The 15,137-nt window shown below is 40.4% G+C and overlaps 1 protein-coding gene across 1 annotated transcript in view; it reads right to left on the reverse strand.

Annotated features, from left to right (window-relative positions):
* The window catches only part of ctnna2 (catenin (cadherin-associated protein), alpha 2), a 291,501-nt gene that overhangs the window by 239,192 nt on the left and 37,172 nt on the right, over positions 1 to 15,137 (reverse strand). Inside the window, exon 3 of the mRNA XM_070856349.1 lies at positions 193 to 388. Within this exon, the coding sequence (XP_070712450.1) occupies positions 193 to 388 (196 nt within the window). The remainder of the gene's footprint in view (positions 1 to 192; positions 389 to 15,137) is intronic.

Genomic DNA, 15,137 nt, shown 5'->3' on the forward strand with positions numbered 1-15,137 from the left:
GCTGTAGATTGAGTATGTGAGTCAGATATTGTCCTGCAAAAGGAGAAAAGCAATAATAATATTGCTATGGGCAAAAAGGAATTACTAGATGTGAAGTGGTGAATGGCACTGAAAATGCCGGACAGTGACATCAAAGTCATGATACAATGACTTTCAAGGTACAAGCTGTTTTCTGTATAAGAACAAGCTCACCTTGCTTACGAACATCCTCCACAGCAGCAATGAGCTCCTCCTTGAGGTCCTGGCTGTCTTTGGCGATCTGCTCACCCTTTTCCAGAAAGTTCTGGGTAGCCTGCTCGACAGACACTGCCAGGACATGGGCTTTCTTGGAGCGCCCCTTCTTCTTACTGGATGGCCCTTTGTTACTGGTGTTCACCAGGGTAGTCACCTGGGAGAGAAGAGAGGTCATTGCGGTTGATTGAATATCGTACGGTAAGCAAAACATACGTACAAGCCTGATGAATTGCAGCTTTTGTGCATTGCCAACGCTGACAATGTCGTCTTGGCTTCAGAGGGTTTGGCACAAAGCAAGCTGACAGTAAATAAACAAAGCTTTATTAAAAGATAAATGAATACTCCAATCTGTATAATACTGAAACAGGCATGGAGCTGTGTCCACCTATTTTCCCAGCAATGCAAATCCATTTAAAAGATCAATTTCAACTAATCTTTTCTCCTTTTATGAAAACGCACATTGATGCACACTTGTAATGATGGGACTATATTTTGTAATGGTTCTGCATTACAGTAACAACTATTCGTGTCTTTATCCATAATATGGGCTTCCACGACTATAAAGAGGTAATTCATTATGAATGCTATTACAGCTGCGGAGATGTGTTACATTGTACATAGCATCAATCGGGTACATTGACTCATCTTAGAAAAGACAGACCAAAAAACATCCATCCTTCAGCTTAAGTAGGATTGCTGTACAGTACAGTCGATCCATCAAGCTGTCCTTCGCATCACTAGAAATACTGAAATGAGCCTAAGACAACAAGTCTCTTGATCACAGCTCTTGGATATGCTATACTGTATAGAATCAATAGGATGACATGTTACTGACTGCTACAAAATGAGCCCTTGCTCTAATTGTATTGGTACAATCGACATTTTGCAGAAGCATGTGTTGTAGGAGAGATGTATTAAGATCCATTCCATTTAGAAAGCTTCCAGTGCAGTCGAAAAGCATTTCTATATTGGATTATACAACCACAGATTTCTCCCCACAACAGACAGTGAGTCAAAAAGATGTCATACAGTACAGAAGCATATGCTTAGTACAAACACGATGTGTTGGCAGATAGTGATTGACTGGCGCCTAGACCAGGATGTACTACACTCGCCCAGCGTCAGCCGGGACTGGCTCCAGCTGGGACTGGATCCAATAAGAAAGCTATGAAACAAGCAACATTAAAAACTCACTCAGCCTAAAGGACAGGCAACCGCAAGAGCAGCAATAATTGCTGCCTGTCAATAATTCATTACAACTGGATTTATTTCCACTGCTTGTAATGCTGTTGACACCTTTGCTGCACACAATGACTCAGACATGTCTGAATGAGGCCAGCAAGGAAGCGCATGGACAAAATTGCTCTTTGCACACTCCAGTCACAGTCTGCTGTGGGTGTATCGGTCTGACAGCAGCTGAGCTTGCACGATAGAGTGATATGATTCGGTTGTGGAATTTTTCAGAATCAGAGGCTTTCACTCTGAAAAGGTGCTAAGAGCAAAGTAATGTCGTGTCTACGCTGCATTAAGTAAGGCCCTCTAGATTGGAGTAAAAACTTTAATGATGTATGTCCTCGCGCGGAATAGAAGTGTTGATGTAAAACTAAGTAAAGCAAAGTCATTATGCTTTTTAAAGTATTTATGTCCAAAAGTAATTCATAGTTTAATAGCATTACTTTTAGAATCTGCATTCAAAGCTGACCTGACAACTAACTTTGATACCTCTGTTTACCATCAAGTCATCCGCTCAACATCACCTTACACAGCTGAGCGCCTGCTCATTATTAAGTGCAATGGTGTGTTTATTTCAATCTAAGTTTGCTGAATCAATAACTCATCATTATATTTACACATGGAAGCACACACAAACCTGTGCACACAACCTCCCTCCACCTCATATAGACACACAAGCACTCACATGCTGTCTGCCCACATAAAAGCATAGAGAGACAAATACACAAACAAGTACAATCAATCACACACAAACACAATCGCACAGATAAAGGCCTATGCCTTGTTCTTTCAAGTTCCACCTCACAGGCCACATTAAGAATTCTTGTGATTGCTGCAGCTGGTGATGCAGAAATGAGATTTCCGACTGCTAAGGTACTTAATTATTTCATTATAATAGCCTGTTTCATAAATCTGATTAATGCTGCCATATCATGATGAAAACGAAAACATCTTCTCTGGCTTGTTGAAGAGTCTTGGATTTGTGTTACACCTGCTAATGAGGAAAGGAAATACTCATTTCTGATTGGCTGCCAGGCCTCTTTTTAACTCATGGACACCACAAATACAGGCATCTGGTCAACAGTTTAGACATGTATCTAAGTAAGCACGCTGCTTTTCATACTGCTTCATGTATATCAGTAGTTTATCGTCACTGTTGAAATAAATCTAACTATTGGCAAAAGTATGAACACACACTGTCCTCATATACGAAGCAATAGATAATAATAATAATAATAATACATTTTATTTTTAGGGCGCCTTTCAAGGCTCACAAGGTCGCTGTACAGAATGCAAAAAATACAATATAATAAATAAAACAGGTGTAAAACAGGTGTAAAACAGGTATAAAACAAGCAATAAAATACAGTAGCAGTGCAAAATGAATCAGAGGGAGTAGGAAAGTGTGAAGAAATGGGTTTTGAGTCTGGATTTGAAGAGTAGTAAGGAGTCGGTGTTGCGGAGGTCAGGGGGGAGTGAGTTCCATAACTGGGGAGCCAAGCCGCTGAATGCTCGGCCCCCCATGGTGGCAAGGCGAGCAGAGGGAACAGAGAGATGGACAGAGGAAGAGGATCGGAGGGTGCGGGTAGGTGCAGAAACATGAATGAGGTCAGAGAGGTATGGAGGGGCGAGGCTGTGGATGGCTTTGAATGTGTGAAGCAGGACTTTATATTGAATGCGACAGGTGATGGGGAGCCAGTGGAGCTGTTGCAGAACGGGTGTGATGTGATGGGTGGAAGGTGTCCTAGAGATGATACGAGCTGCTGAGTTCTGGACCAGTTGAAGCTTATGGAGGGTTTTTTTGGGGGAGACCGAACAGAAGGGAGTTACAGTAGTCAAGTCGGGAAGTGACTAAGCTGTGAACCAGAATGGCGGTGGAGTGAGGGGTGAGGGAGGGGCGCAGGCAGTTGATGTTACGGAGGTGGAAGTAGGCTGACCGGGTTATGTTGTTAATATGTGAGGTGAAAGAAAGTGTGCTGTCGAGGATGACACCCAGACTCCTCACCTGAGGGCTGAAACTATGGGATTTGTTGAGAGTGGATCTAGAGCCAATATGTAACATTTCTGTTTTATCACTGTTTAATTTGAGGAAATTTTGTGTGAACCAAAGATTTATTTCAAGGAGGCAGTTGGTGAGGGAGGAAGGTATGATGGTGGAATCGGGTTTAGTGGAGATGTAGAGCTGGGTGTCATCCGCGTAGCAGTGGAACTGAATGTTATGCTTACGGAGGATGTGGCCAAGAGGGAGGATGTAGATGATGAAGAGCAGGGGCCCCAGGACTGAGCCCTGGGGCACACCTGTGGTGACTTGGACTGGGTAGGAAGTGAAGGATTTGAGCTGGATGAACTGAGTGCGGCCGGAGAGATTTAAACCAGGTGAGGGGTGTCTGTGTGATGCCAATAGTGTGAAGTCTGTCCAGGAGGATGGTGTGAGAGATGGTGTCGAAGGCCGCACTCAGATCAAGTAAGATGAGGATGGATAACAGACCGGAATCAGCAGCAAGGAGGAGATCATTGGTTATTTAGAATGTAGAAGCTCCCTTCGTGGCTGTCTTCAACTCAACGTGGTGAATTATTTACATTAATCAGAATGCTATGAAGTCATAGGGCTGTTTTAAACAAGTACAGGCATGAACATTAAGCAGTGGTACACAGAACAACCTTAGAAGGAGTAGATTATTTGTCTGCAGAACAGCTGAAATGCTGCACAGACCACTAACCTATACATTTTGATCTGTGTGGTTGGATAATTGATGTTTTTCGTCAATGATTATGCCGTGTTTCATAAAGTCCCATTAAGGCTCATTGGTTGGAATGATGACCGGGGAGGCCATGGAAGACTTCTGACTATCACTGTGGTGTTAATGAGAACACAATGTAATTTGTTAAGCACTGTGCTTGGTGGCAGTAACATCATGTGGAGTGCACCTAGTCCTTTAAAATGGCATTATGTTCTTCCAGCCGTTGTTCAGTCAAGCAGAGCAATAACTGGGGCTAATGGTATCCTCAAGCTGGCTGCCCATATACCATTACACCGTGGATCCACTGCCAACAGCTGGCAACAGACACTGTGGATTAGAGGCAGCAATGTAAATATGTCTGTAGGAATAAGGGTAAAATACAAGCCATTCAACCACATTACTGTTTGTTTCAACTGCTTGATATTAGAGGTTCTGTGTCCATTATACTAGCTCAGTAGACATATATAATGATAAGCCAATGTGCAGACTGGTGTGACTGTTTTTGAATGATAACATTTAGGTGTAAGTATTTTGTTTTTTTAATAATGAGCTAAAATATGTGCCATTTCACAAAGTTTGGGAATTGGGAATTGGCTGCATCTGCTGTGCGGCAGAATGGCAGTGAACAATGTAACGGCAGTAAGAGGAAATGAATGCCAAGATTAATACAAACTTTGGATGCTGTCTATTGCAAGTACTGACTTCTTCAAATATGTTTTTTTTTTTTAGAGATTAGTGGTAGCGCATAGATTTCTCTTTTATCCTGGCTGAACTGAGGAGTTAATGAGATATTAAACTTCGATGTCTACATAATGCCTTTTGCAACTCATCCACGGAACAAAGGATGAGAACATACTAAGTTATGGGTCTGCATGATTCGTCTGCACTTCAAATGCTTATTTATTCATTAACACAAGGCTGGGCAGTGGAATACAGAGACATAAGGATACCGCATGTGTCATGTAGCTTTCTAAACAGGGATTGTCTCAGTCAAGTCAAAGCTTGTTGACATTTTGTTCTGCAACAGTGACTTAAAAAGCTTGATGTTTATTTAATTATGCCTGCAATAACCTCACAGAACGCGCTGAGGCTGATCCAATTTACATCTACCTTCATACAGATTTAACTGTGCTATTTTTATGAAAATACCTTGCTCTCTCTGTACGCAGATACCTAGCTGAATATCCTTGGTATCAGCTTAACTGAAATACAGTGGATAAGCAAAATTACATAATTACATTAACATTTACCATTAAACTTTGAAAACAGTTAACTGACACATACATGTATATTATTATTAGTCACAGCAGACATTTTCAGCTGGCTTTTCACAGCAGGAAAAGCAGTTGTAGCGGCATTAGCAAGCGTCCCAATAATCCACGACATTGTGATAGCATGCACCAGGAACCTGAAGCAGAAGCAGCTATCATTTCATTTGATTATTTGTACCTGTGCTTTTCCTACTGGGACATGAAAAACATGCCTATTAGGCTTCGTGACAATTAGGAGTGTGTCGGCCTCCTTTATCCTGCTCGCCTACTGTTAGTTTCAAATGCTGTTCCACACTGTCACTGTTGTTTGTCTACATTTGGAATGTGCCGTCTTGATTTTCTGGTCTTCTTAAAAGGTTAACTCCGCTATTTTTAACCCAGTGTCCAAATTTTAGATATATTGGGTTTGAAATGACTGGTAGGTGCAAAATGTTTTGGAAGTGGTCCAGTAGATCGCCTCTGCTGAATTACAGTGGCTGTGATGTAGTTTACCTAGGGCTACTGCACCCAATGAAAGTACGTTAAAAAAAAGTTCTGGTTTTTACCACTGACAGGCTTGAATCGTTATTCAAAGTGTCGTACAAGATTAGGGAAAGATTCCCTATAGACACCTGTAAGATCTTTTAGTTTAAAAGATGTAATGGAGGATGACCACCGGTTCACCTGGCTGAATCTTTGCTAAGGTGCTGGAAGCATACAAATAGCCATCACCTCCTCACCTTATCTGAGCAAACAGACTTGTACGCTCTGATGAGGGTCTGATAGACCGAAAACTTGGTTATTAAAGTGGTTTACTGCATTGATCTAAGTGTGCAGAAACGTTTTTCTAATGTAAATATGTGAATATGAAATATGTAAAAATAGGGCCCAGGTTTAAATATACCAGAGTTATCCTTTAACATATTAAAGACTCATAGCAATGCACTTGAAATTTGGGTGATTTAGCCTTTTTTTTTTTTTGAGATGAGGTCAGTGGCAGTGAGCATAACATAACCCATCTTTGTTGCAGTGTTGGTAATTATTACTTTACATTATCTTGTCAATCCTCATATAGTATGCACTACAGGATTACTTCAGTTTAAATTACTGGCTATACTTTTTGAAGACACGAGTTGAGAGGACACAGTACGAGCAAGCTGGGTGAAGAGTTTCACAGGCTGCTGTCTACCTCCAGAAGCATCGGCAGAGAACTAATTTGAAGGACCTACATAAATGGGCAGGAGAGTTTACACTGATTAGATGAAGCGTGGAAATCCAATGTAACAAACATCCCTAGGAGGGACAAACGTTGCAGGGAGAAAAGGCAGTGCTTTTGTTTCAGGCTGAATGACGCTACATTTTGAGGTCCTTAGACGCCACAGCTTTTCACTGTGGTTGCTGAGGCATCCAAGTTTAATCACTGTCACTTTCACAGAGGCACAGTGTATGACAAATAACCTTGCTGTTTAACTTTTGGAACATGTTCAGCGCTGACAGCCATCAAGTTCAAACTCGGCCTATTTGGAAAACAGGAAAAGAATGTTGCAACATGATGCAAGTCTAAAACACTGGAAGTGATGAGTTTGTTTTAAAGATAGCAACAATAAACCCAACAGACAACACACTCACAAACTCACAAGCACAACCATGGCACCTTAAAAACACAAAATAAATGGCAAGTATATGAGTTTGTAATATTTTACCAAATGCGAGGCTAGTTTGTAAGGTTTTCTATGATGTATTATGTAGATAAATAGTTTTTACTTTGAAGTTGACTTTTCTCTGGCTGGCTGTTTGAAAAAGAGAATTTAAATAAATAAATAACATAACATAAAGTTGAGAAGTTAAAAAAAAAAAATGGATGGGGTTTTGGCCAAACAAAGTTCAGGACAACGAACTGACAAGATTTGACTAAGATTATGTGACTCATCTATCATATACCATCAAGTCATCAAGTCATAATCTCTCTGACCTCAAATATAGTCCTTTAGTATTATTCCCCCTCTAAAGGGGGGAGCAGCACCGGATACAACCTGTTCTCCTGTATAGTCAAAAGGTCCACTGTTGCAATGTAAAGTCAAATGATAAATGGAGCTATAAAGCTATGTTCTGCATGTCAAGACTTTAACACAAAAAAGTCTGAATCCTTCAATACTTATTGCAAGTACAAAATAGGAACTGAGCAAACAGACAAATTGAATGGATCCCTCAGGGAAGGAGGTAGAAACAGTAGTTTGCAAAAATAAATGATGTGGGCCACAGTAATGTCTGCCTAGTGCATCCAAATGTGGCCTAATACAAAACAAAATAAATTCAGCGCCTAGGGCTACGCAGCCATGCCCTTTTCTGCCAGCTGGTAATTGGCCCTGGGCAAGCCCATTTATCGTGTGTATTAGGAGCACTGCTTGGATTTTATGCAAGACCACACACAGGGTTATTTCCATACAGCCACAAGTTATGTCATTGTCTCAGCCTTAGCCCCCACAAGATTTAGTATATTTTAATATATATATATAAAAAAAAAAAGAGAGAGAGAGAGAGAGAGAGAGAGAGAGAGAGAGAGAGAGAGAAGTGTATAGAGGTATAGGTGTTTAGAAGCTTAGACCCAATGAGTGTTATTGGCTATTTGGTAGAGCATTAAATTCTTTGAGTTCCACTACATCACCACTCAGCAATGTTGAAAGGTAAAGAGCAACAGTAGCTTTAAATAACACAGACTTAATGAGAGTGTACATCAGCTTTATCAGGACTCATGGGAGCACGAACGAGTTAACTGACTTGTCACTATTACTTAAGCCAATTATACAATTGGCTTTCACTAAGCATATAAAAATATCAGCCAGCCAGCACAATCTTTACGATAGTATGAAGACTGAAATGTAGAGGTCTGGTCAGCAGATTTAGAATGATATGACTGGACATGCATTATTGGTGGGGGAAGAAAAGAGTCAAAAGGATGCGGGTCTTCTGAGTCTGCACAGATGCTGCAACAGCATAAAATATTTCATTCTTAGCTAACTGAAGAGGGAAGCTCTCATCTGGTTGTGCCTGCTAAGGGGAGAATTTCAGTGTCTGTGTTAACACTTCTAGAGCGTGAAAAGAGATACACTGAACAGTTTGGCTCATTACATTGTTATGTGCTTAATCACAGGGTCCTCCACACATCTATCAGTAAGTGGTGCTTTTATCACATGCTGTAAAAAATTGAATCCCAAGGAAAGAAGCATGCTTACTTAAGCACTTGCCATTTCCCACATATGAATTGGTAATAAAATACAATATATTTTATATATTTTCTCTATACCATTTGTACATAAGCTTTTCTACCTCAGCTCCGTGTGATAATGCACATTTTCAACTTTATTTCAATTACTGTTTATGTTCTCTAAAGAAAAGTCTGTTCAGCTATTATAATGCTATGATCAAAATAAGTCCTTATGGCTATGAATGGGACACATTATGTGTGATTTAGTAATTTTGGACACTACTTGTGCCAGAAATAGTGCAGTGGTGCCTTTTTTTCCCACTGACACTGGTGGCGCAGTGTAGTTATTATCATATACAAACAGTTGATTAAGAGTGTGTCTACATCCATCTATGGCCAACAGTGGGGGTGGAATTCAGCCTCATGCACACAATCATACAAATGAGACTCATCAAACTGAACAATGTTTATGCACAGCTTTATAAATCTGATGAGAGAGATATTTCTGTATTTGTGCAGAGTTTTACTCTTGAATAGTTTTATGCATCCGGCTACAGATGTACACAGTAATACAGCTGTTCATGCTGTCTAATAATGTTAAAAGATGACAGTGTGGACACAGTTGCTATTAATAGTTAAAGCAAAGAAAAAATGATAATATTCAAGAGTAATTTTCAAAAAACAAAGTTATTAACAGTTACTTATTCTATAAAAGAGGTGTACAATACACCACCAGTGATGCCTCAGGGTATGAGTGCACAGGGATTAATCTAACAGTCCACCGAAAGCTTTTGATCATTAGAAACAAAAATATATAAGCTGAAAAGATTCAGCACTTGTCATGCTACCAACTGCAAATAAATATGTCTGGGGCATACAGACGTCTTAAATATCGCACAACATTCATGTGGACAGCTGATTACTGTGAATGTGGATAACAGGCTTTCCTGGGTCAGTATTCTCCCCTAGGAACATTTCCAGATGGTCCCAAAGATTGATTGTGCAAGGAAGGAGAAACACACTAACACAGACACACACAGACACACACGCACACACACACACACACACACACACACACACAGCAATGTCCGCAGACAGACATCAAGATATGGTCACTGGGCAAGAAAGACACAGGACCACAGAGGCACAATGAGAACAAATCCACAAAAATAGCTTATAGCCATACTCATGCAGACATAAAAGCACAGCTGCACAGAACTTTCATGCCAAATTGGGTGGGAGGAAAGATGATGATCTTGAAAAGGAAGATGGGGAAATCACATCTACATAGATCAAACGCTTGTATTTCCATTGGCAACACATTATTTGTAGAACTCATGTTAGACAAATCACATTTGTTTCATACCATGGGCACTTAGAGTACACAGCTAGCTTCTGGTAAATGGTTAGCCTTGGCAGAGAACTTATATTTGTCCTTAGTCCTGAATCACCACTCCATGCTACTGCAATACTGTAAATGCATCAAGCAACACAGCTTAGCTGGATTCATCTTTTTTTCCAGTAGTTTCCCATGCTCCACCTAACAATGCCCAGCTCCATTTATTTCTCACACCTTCATTATTAGCAGTCATGTCTCTGCCAGAACTCATTCATTTAGCCTACACTTATAAAACCTACTCAGGTATGCAGGATTTTAAACTACAACTCAGATATGAATGCTAAATACTGACTGGACAAATATTTGCACATCATCGGACACTGCAACGATGTGACTGGACACTGGACATCCAGTGTAGTTGAGCCCTTCTGGATTCTGATATTCTCTTCATCCTGCAACATTCAGGCTCAGATAGGAAACAGTTAACAGGTAACACACAAGTGATTATGCTGCGTCAGTGGTGAGGCTAACCTTTCCTTGAGGCCTAAGGAGTTGTTGTGCCTTGCCCTCCCATTTTATTGCTGATCAATTGTATTAAATGCCATGCGGTCTTTCCTCTCCAGAGCACTGGCCAGTGGACTCTCCACTGAGTAGTAAATCCCCGTGGCTCTGCGTAGCCATTCAATTTTCCGCCTTCAACCCCTGAGACTTGCATCCAACGGATGACTGATGCACTTTAACTGCTGAACATTAGGGAAGGACATGTGCATGTGGCTGCACTTGTGGCCATCTACACACACGCACAATCATGCATACCCTTACACAGCTCCTGAGAGATTCTTTTAACCTTTTGCACCCTCCCCCAGTTAGCGATATACATAACGTTCCCTGTTAAATAATTGATGAGGCCATTTATGCCCACGTGTCAAGTGCATAATGTGTGCAAAAGCTCAGGGGACAAAAGCAAGCAGGGGTCCTCTTCATTTTTCCAAGTGGGTGAATCAATCACCAAGCTGTGAGAAGGACAGTATAGAAACCTGTTTGCACAAGGTGGCTACTGTGATGGCTTCAGGCCACTTTACACACTGGGTATTCAACAACAATACATACTACTGAGGGCCTCATCCTAATCAGAACTACACACATTTGCACTGCACATTTGCATACAAAAAAGGTAAAACGTACAAACATTGGCTTCTCTATATTTATTCATGTTTTCCTGAAGATGTGCCTATGCCTACATGTATCTGCAACAGCACTACAGCCCTACCTAAGAATCCTGCAGGGCAGCATATATCTTCGCTACACTGAATGCTGTGCTCACTATTTATCATACTGCGTTATTCTTTACACAGTCTTGAAGTTAACAAGTGCTGAAGTGCAAAGCAGTGAGGATTAAACTTGGTACCTGAACAGCTTTTTGGGTAGCAAGCAGGAAGGGTTTTTAGCTTTGCCACATTGCAAGGGATTTTAAGCTCTAACATTTTCAACCATGCGGCATGCTTAATGGCAATAAAATCATCATAAAACCCACCAGAGGCATGCTTGGTTTTAACACCTAAAGATGAATGTTGGAGAAGAACTGTGCAATACAATGATGGAAAAGAAAAAGTGATGGATATTAAAACATGGTACTGGTTGCCAAGCATTTTCATAGTTTTTTTTTTTGTCCTGCTTGAATAGATTTTTATTTATTTTGTTTATCTAACTGCCTGCAGTTATCGGGGTTTTTTTTGTTGTTTTTTTCCAGCATCTTATATTAATATCCAAACTTTGCATTTCCACTAATTGTCTACACTCCAAGAACATATTAGGTCTCACATGACTTGTGCAGAGTTATAAACACTCGTGAAATGTAATTAATAGTGCCAAGAAAAGATGTTCTAGTAGAAAAGCAAAGCAAATGGCATCATCTGAGACAATGATTTTCACATTTTGCAAGGTCAGCTTCTAAGAACAGCATTCATTCTGCTTTGCAATAGACTTTTAGTCTCCCTATAATATTTCCTCATTAGTAACCCTCTTAGCCCATGTTCCTGTACTGCTTTGATCCTCCCACTCCTACATTATCATTCTCACCAAAGATGTCTTTTCACAGAGGTTACTTCATTTTTGAGGCATGACAGGACAATTTTTGATACACAGTTGACTGGACAGAATGGGTCAATAAATTGTTGTTGTTTTTTTACATTCTAGCTGTACTTTTTTTAGGTAGAAATGGTTTAAACCACTTGGATGTTTTGTAAGCACAATTTTGCACCCATTCGATAATCATTATACACCTTCCACACAAAGCCCTAATGGGGAGCATAACTCTGGATCCAAATACTGCCTGCAGAACATTGTCCTCTTTAAACAGAATTATGAGCATTCCTTACAGAAAAGGTGATAGAAAACAAATTGAAACCAACTTGTTTGGATCCAAAGAATTATCTAAAAGTACCATTCATCTTGTGTGTGTGTGTAGAAAGAGGCAATGATTAATCTTGAGAACTAATCTAAGGAAAACAAATAAAGCACAGGACAGTGGGTTTTGAAATCAATGCAACACTGCGCCAGTTGGAAAATTTCAGCAACAACACTCAAACTCTTCACCTCTACTTACAGGCTGGGTCTGTAACACCGGAAAAACTAGCAGGAGTAGTAAAGTTTTGAAAGTGTCCAACTGGAAATATCCCACTCCTCCCTTCAGGACTTCCTCCAAAGCCACTCACGACCAATGTTACTGCTGAAGGATGAGTCCACGACAGTGATGAGAGGACCGGTCGCCACCACAGCTTTAAGTCTCGTTCAGTACACAACCACTGACCGACTCTCAGCTTTTCACTCAGACAAATAAACAACTGTTAAATGCCGCAGTCATATAAACTCAAGCAACACAGTGTTAGCTTTAGCTCACAGTTAGTGCTCTCTGGGCTCAGAAGGTGTACTTTGTGTTAACAGATTAGCTCACTAAACGACAGTCTGTCACAGTACACTAATTTGAGAGCAGCGGCCCTCTCTTGTTCTTCTGCTCAGTGCTCAGTGCTCAAATTCTGGCTGCAACTTAATTAGCTTTAGCAATACGTCTGCCAGTCACTGTGGAAGGCTCTAGTCATGACTGCCTTACTAAAGGCCAGTGACAGCCATAGGCACCTTTTTTTTTTGTCTAGCAATTTGATTCATTCATTGCCCTTAGACACTGAATATAAGAAATTACAGAAATTCTGGTTAAAATTGACTGTTTTCTTTTTAGCAAAAATGCCAATGAGTCCTCATTTGACTTGGGTATGATTTTTGCATCACATGCCTTGAGGTTTTTCACACAATCTTCACAACAAATGGAAGAATATATACGATCTGAAATGGTGTTCACTTCAAAGACAAACCGCATAAAAGCTCTCTTAAATCTCATTTTCAAATGGCTTGAAGTCTGAGGTATGGTCACAATGATCAGTGTCGAAGAAATCAATTCAGCAATCCACAGTAAACACAAGTTCAAGGAGTAAGTGAGACTATAACAATGCAATTAAGTTTGGATTCTGGATACAGTAGTAGAAACAGAGGACATGTACGGGAGAGTAACCTCTTTGATTCCCAAGCAGTTTGCCACCTCCAGTGAATTATTCCAAGACTTACAACCCTACTGGTATCCTCAGCATGTGATCACAAAAGGGTGACTGATATAATATGAGAACACAGAGAAGGAAATGTGTGTGCTGACAACACACATTTGTTTTCTTATTAGCGTAGCGGTGGAATAATCGTCTGCCTAATTCTTGCAGGGGGCGGACGGATGATCATTACAATTTTACACTAATTCGTAAATTGTACTGTCAACACACACCTTTTCTTCGTCTGCTCCGAGTTCTTCTTTGTGTACTTCTTCATCAAATTAATTAGAGTAGCGGTGGAATAATCGTCCATCCATTGCAAGGAGAAGAACAGCGCGAGAAAAAAACAGGAGTAGAGGAGGAAATCATATGTGTGTTTTAACAGTGAACAATGATTGAATTAGAATAGTTAAATTAGAATAGAATATCTCTCCCTCACCACTCAATCAGTCAGTTGAAGAGTTGGTAAAAATTTCAGTCAACCGACATTTTCTTCTGTCGACTACAGCACTGGTGTCCACTGTTTTCTGAATTTGCAACTGAAGTGATGCAACTTTCTACAGAATTACCCGATGATGGACTTCATGGAAACAAGTTTTATACTAAACGCTAACTCTGCCTCTAAGCAAACACAAAACTCAGCAAAGTGAAATAAGAATGGAGGGAGAGCTGTGGACCAAAATAGTTTAGCAGTTGAGCTTTGCAAGTGAATTATTCATGTAAATGGGCTTTTGTGGTGGTTTCTGTTCTGTAAAATAATAAGGCAGTTCATCAAGTTAACCCAGGTTTATAGGTCATAGGAGAAGAGGAAGGCTGTCTGGAGGAAAGTAAAACAGACAGAAAATTCAAAAAGCCCTCGTATATATGAAAAAATGGATAGAGAAACCGACACCCATTTTTGGCTATTCGGAGTCATTTAGATTAAATCTGCGCTGATCTTGCTCCCAGCCAAATATGCAGACAATCAGAATCTCAGATTATCTGTCTGATTCTTTCCCTTTCATCCTCTTCCTCTCTGTCTTGCTCTTATGCACATACAGTAAACCAGAACAGGGTAGACAAGGCTCCTGCTGGCTCACTGTCAGACTCCTTTGAAGATCTCAAAAGGATCAGTGGTATTCCCCTGGTAGGTCTGCTCAGCATCTTCACTGCATAAACTGTGTGGAATTCATGTCACAGTTTTATCAGTCCAGGTCAATATTATTATAAAAGGGTAGGCTAAGTAGTTGTTTGTGTTGGTTTGTGTCTGTTGAGGCAAAACTGCATGGATGGATAGACCATTAGTGAGTAAATGCATCCTAGTATCCTGCCACAATAATGCCCTGGTTCACAGAATACCAGACATTACGAGGCACACGATGCTGACCTTGGACTGTCCTTTGCTGCTCCCACAGGCATAAGGCAGTATTTAATAATGAATATAGAAACAGTCTCTCTCTCAGTCTCTCTCTCTCTCCCTCTCCCTCTCCAAGACAAGTTAAACTATATCAACAAATGTAGTGAAAACTAAGGCTGCTAACTGAAAAGAGATGAAACGCAGGA

This window comes from Pempheris klunzingeri, chromosome 3 (genome assembly GCF_042242105.1).
Source record: "Pempheris klunzingeri isolate RE-2024b chromosome 3, fPemKlu1.hap1, whole genome shotgun sequence".
In the NCBI taxonomy this organism is placed as follows: Eukaryota; Metazoa; Chordata; class Actinopteri; order Acropomatiformes; family Pempheridae; genus Pempheris; species Pempheris klunzingeri.